The sequence below is a fragment of the Elephantulus edwardii genome, unplaced genomic scaffold (genome assembly GCF_000299155.1).
Source record: "Elephantulus edwardii isolate Elephantulus edwardi_28Jun2011 unplaced genomic scaffold, EleEdw1.0 scaffold00127, whole genome shotgun sequence".
NCBI classification, from domain to species: domain Eukaryota; kingdom Metazoa; phylum Chordata; class Mammalia; order Macroscelidea; family Macroscelididae; genus Elephantulus; species Elephantulus edwardii.
Window position 1 is genome coordinate 6,250,500 of NW_006399877.1, and position 4,402 is coordinate 6,254,901.

General features: G+C 43.6%; 1 protein-coding gene across 1 annotated transcript in view; it reads right to left on the reverse strand.

Annotated features, from left to right (window-relative positions):
- Positions 1-4,402, reverse strand: part of TRPM8 (transient receptor potential cation channel, subfamily M, member 8) — a 93,293-nt gene that overhangs the window by 60,774 nt on the left and 28,117 nt on the right. Inside the window, exon 10 of the mRNA XM_006893455.1 lies at positions 1,108-1,226. Coding sequence (XP_006893517.1) covers positions 1,108-1,226 — 119 coding nt within the window. The remainder of the gene's footprint in view (positions 1-1,107; positions 1,227-4,402) is intronic.

A 4,402-nucleotide genomic window follows, 5' to 3' on the forward strand; every position in this document is an offset into this window, starting at 1 on the left:
ACAGGGTCTCTATGACTTACACAGCGATGCTATGACTTAAACAGGGTCTCTATGAGTTACAAAGGGGTGCTATGAATTACACAGGGTCTCTATGACTTACACAGGGTCGCTATGACTTACACAGCGATGCTATGACTTAAATAGGGTCTCTATGACTGATAGAGGGTCGCTATGACTTACACAGGGTTGCTATGACTTACACAGGGTCTCTATGACTTACACAGTGATGCTATGACTTAAACAGGGTCTCTGTGAGTTACAAAGGGGTGCTATGAATTACACAGTGACGCTATGACTGACACAGGGTCACTATGAGTTACACAGGTTCGCTATGACTTACACAGGGTCGCTATGACTTACACAGCGATGCTATGACTTAAACAGGGTCTCTATGACTGATACAGGGTCGCTATGACTTACACAGGGTCGCTATGACTTATACAGGGTCTCTATAACTTACACAGCATGGCTATGAGTTACACAGGGTCACTATGAGTTATAGCTGATTTGATGAAACCGAACAATAACAACAATAACTCTTATTTCCTTTCCCTCAACTAACATATTACAATCTCCACTAGAGTTCATTATGCTGTGAAGAGTAAACATAAGACAACGTTTGCTAAAAGAATGAATAATTTACAAAGTCCTAATTCATTCTTTTATTTGCTCTATTATAAAAAATTGAGCACATGTTAATGTAATGCAAACCTTAATCTTTGATTATACAATGATAAGCCTAAATGGTTTCTGATCTTGACTGCTAAGGATGAAAGTTGTGAAGCATGAACACTTTCAAATCTAAAGTACTTGTAGAAAATTAAATCAAACCTACTTCTTCCCATCTACTATCAATTCAAATTCACTCTAAAGAGTTAGATTTAACTATTTGCTGAGTTGTACTCAACTCCACAGCACTAACAACATCACCATGCAAAAAGGCAAGTGCTAGCAAGCATGGTTCTAAAACCAATAAAACTGAAAAGTGAGAAAAGATAGTCTAAAATCCTTTCCTCCTAAGGATATTTATTTGGCCAGGGAAATGACAATTGTCCAACTCTAAGACATTAATTTACAGGTGTGAAGCTCCCAAATAGTCCTCCTTACCTCCCATCGGCGATCGTTGGTGAATATCTCGTCACTGGCCAGCTCCAGCTGGTTCCACTCCAGTAGAAGCTTCAGCTGTCCGTTCCAGTTATCCTTGTCCTGTTCATTGGTGCTGAAGGCTGAATCAACACACCAAACACCCAGAAATAAGAGGACTGTTCAGCACAGCCACTCATCAGAGGCATTTAGCCAATATGATTTGGAGCAGGTTCTCCTGAAATCAGAGGCTCCGAACTCTGCTTTTACTTCACTCTCGCTCAGTCTTGTCCAGTCTGTGTGTCTCATAGTCTTCAAGTGAGATCAATTCTGTCTACAGCTGCAGCTGGTTTTAGCTGTCAATAAATCAGCTCCAACTCAACATACAGCATCATAACAAAGCATCACCCTGCCTGCACCTCCTTCAAGCACACCAGATCTTCATTGTCAAAGCCACTGTGATCCTGCTGGCTAGTGCATTATGTGCTGGACTGCTAACCTGCAGGTCCTGTATTCAAACCCACCAGGTGCTCCAAGAGAGAAAAATGGGCAGTCTACTCCTACTAAGGTTCCCTTGCCAACCTGGCAGAAGTCTCCCATATGTTGTAATGACTATATATCAATGGGTTTTATCTGACTTCAATTTTCAGCCAAGGGTTAATTTCCTGTCACATGTAGATAATAGTCTATTAAGACCCACGGGGCTTTTATTGGCTAATTTTCTGAAATAACAAAAGACCTTTCTTCCTTGTGTTACTCCAAACACTCCTCTACAATGTGCCCCACACGACTGAACCTGCTGGTATTTCAGATACTATTGGTGTCACTTCTAGGCCAAAATAATTTATTCTTTTTTATTATTCTTTATTATACATACCAATGGTATAATTATAGTTCATTAACTCCTATTAAAACAAGCTTAGAAGCAGGAGTAGCATCCACTTCTGCAATAGCTTGCCTCCAGAAACTCTATGAAAATGGAGAAACAATGAAAGTTATACAAGTGTTCAGGTCTTTAATTCATAAGGTCGCTATGAGTCGTCCACTCTTGATGGCACTTAACAACAAAAAAATAACTCTTTCTGTGGATACAGTTTCCATGAGTCTCATACTTCAATGGCCAAATATGCTTTCGAACAAAATTCACTACCATTGACCTCATTCCAGCTCCTAGCGACCCTGGAGGACACAGCAGAACTGTCCGAGGGGATTTGCATACTTAACCTTTGCAGTAGCAGACCACCACATCTTTCTCCCTTGGAGCAGCTGGTGGGTTCAAACTGCCAACCTTTTGGCCACCATTGTGCCACCTGGGCTCCTTACCTGACTTATTCTACATCTAAATCAATGAGCCATATCGCAGCCATGCTCATTTAATGCTTCATTACAGAACTCACATTGTTCTCTGTGTGTCTGCAGACAGAACTACACATTCATAAACACCGTTACAACCAAATGTTTGGCAAGTATAGTAAGACTCGTACTAGAACCCAGCTGAGACTTAAATCGTTAAATAGGACAGAAGGAGAGTGGATGCTTTTGAGCTGTGGTGCTGGAGAAGAGCACTGAATGTACCCTGGACTGCCAGGAAAACAAACAGATCCATCTTGGAGAGGATTAAACCAAGCTGCTCCTTGGAGGCAAGGATTCTGGGGCTTCGTCTGACATACTTTGGACATGTCGCCAGGAGGGACGGGTCCTTAGAGAGGGACATCATGCTTGGGAGGGTGGAGGGACAGCGCAGGAGGGGAAGACCCTCTATGAGATGGATTGATTTGGTGACTGGGGTAATCGGGATGGGTGTGTCAGAGGCGGTGCGGTTGGCGCAGGATAGAGCAGGGTTTAGAGCTGTTGTGCATAGGGTCGCTATGAGTCGGAAACGACTCGATGGCACATAACAACAACAACAACAGCACTCCCTACATCCCTGCCTCTACTCCGCGCACTTTATAGCTAGTGACCACGCAATTAAACCTGAAGAGGGCAAGCCTGGACCATGATCTGTCCACTTCTGGTCACATTCACCTTGGGTCAGAGGAGCTTCCAAACCAGAAAAGGTCACAGATAGGCAGTCATTAACCTAAGGTACACTGGGAGGATTCTGGGGATTCCTGAGCCCTTGAAACAGAAGGGCACAATGATGTGTGTGTGTGTAAGGGTATGTACACGCACACATACCAAAACCTAAGCCAAGCCCACCAGAGCAAGTCAGTTCCGCTCTAGGTGACCCTCCATTCAGTGTCCTAGGCTCTGTACTTGAATGGGAGGGGACTGCCTCGCTTCCTCTCAAGAAGCAGCTGGTGGACTTGAACCACTGACATTTTCATTTGCAGCACACCACTAGAGCTGCTTATACACAGACCTATGTACCAAATGCTAGTGCAAAAGTACATAGTTTTTAATCACATTCTCAAAGGGATCTACAACTAATATATAAACATGGACTTTTTTTTTCATTGTAATTGAGTCAGAACCAACTCTGAGTCGACCCTGAGTGGGTTTCTGGGGCTGTGAATCACACTAGAGATTGCCCGTCTTGTCCTGCATAGTTGCTGGTAGATTGAAGCTCCTGGAAAATCACTGCCTCTGGGTTAACAGCACAGCTTCCTGTGATAAGGGCACAGGGTGTGTGTGTGTGTGTGTGTGTGTGTGTGTGTGTGTGTGTGTGTGTGTGTATACACACACCCCCACATACACGCATGCATTGTTATTATTGCCGCTGTTGAGTACCACTGAGTCGGAACCACCCCATAGCTGACTCTTCAGTGGGTTTTCAGAGGCTGCAAACAGCATAGGAAGAGTGTGTCCATTTTTCTTCCATCAAATAGCTGGTGAATTTGAATCATGTACCTTCAGGTTGATAGCACAACTCCTTACCGCTAGGCCATGAGAGCTCCCTTATGTACACGTTAGGGAAATATATACATGTTGTTGGTACACGCCATTGAGTTGACGACAACTCACAGCGACCCTTATCCTGTGTCATCTTCATCATCCCTGATATACTCAAGCCCATTGCTACAGTCACTGTGTTGATCTGTCTCATCAAAGGTCTTTCCCTTCTTTGCCAACCCTCCACCTTTCCCGGCATGAGGTCCTTTTCCAAGGGCTGGCCCCTCCTGTCTACAGGCCCGAAGGATGTGAGACGAAACGTCACCATCCTTGCCTGTGAGGAGCAGACTGGTTGCTCCTTAGAGGAAAAACTATATACTTTTTAAGAAGATATATTTTAAGGAGATACATACACAAGTATATTTCAATATATACGGCATCTCTATGTACAGCAAGACAAAACTCTGTGTAATCCTACATAAATGTA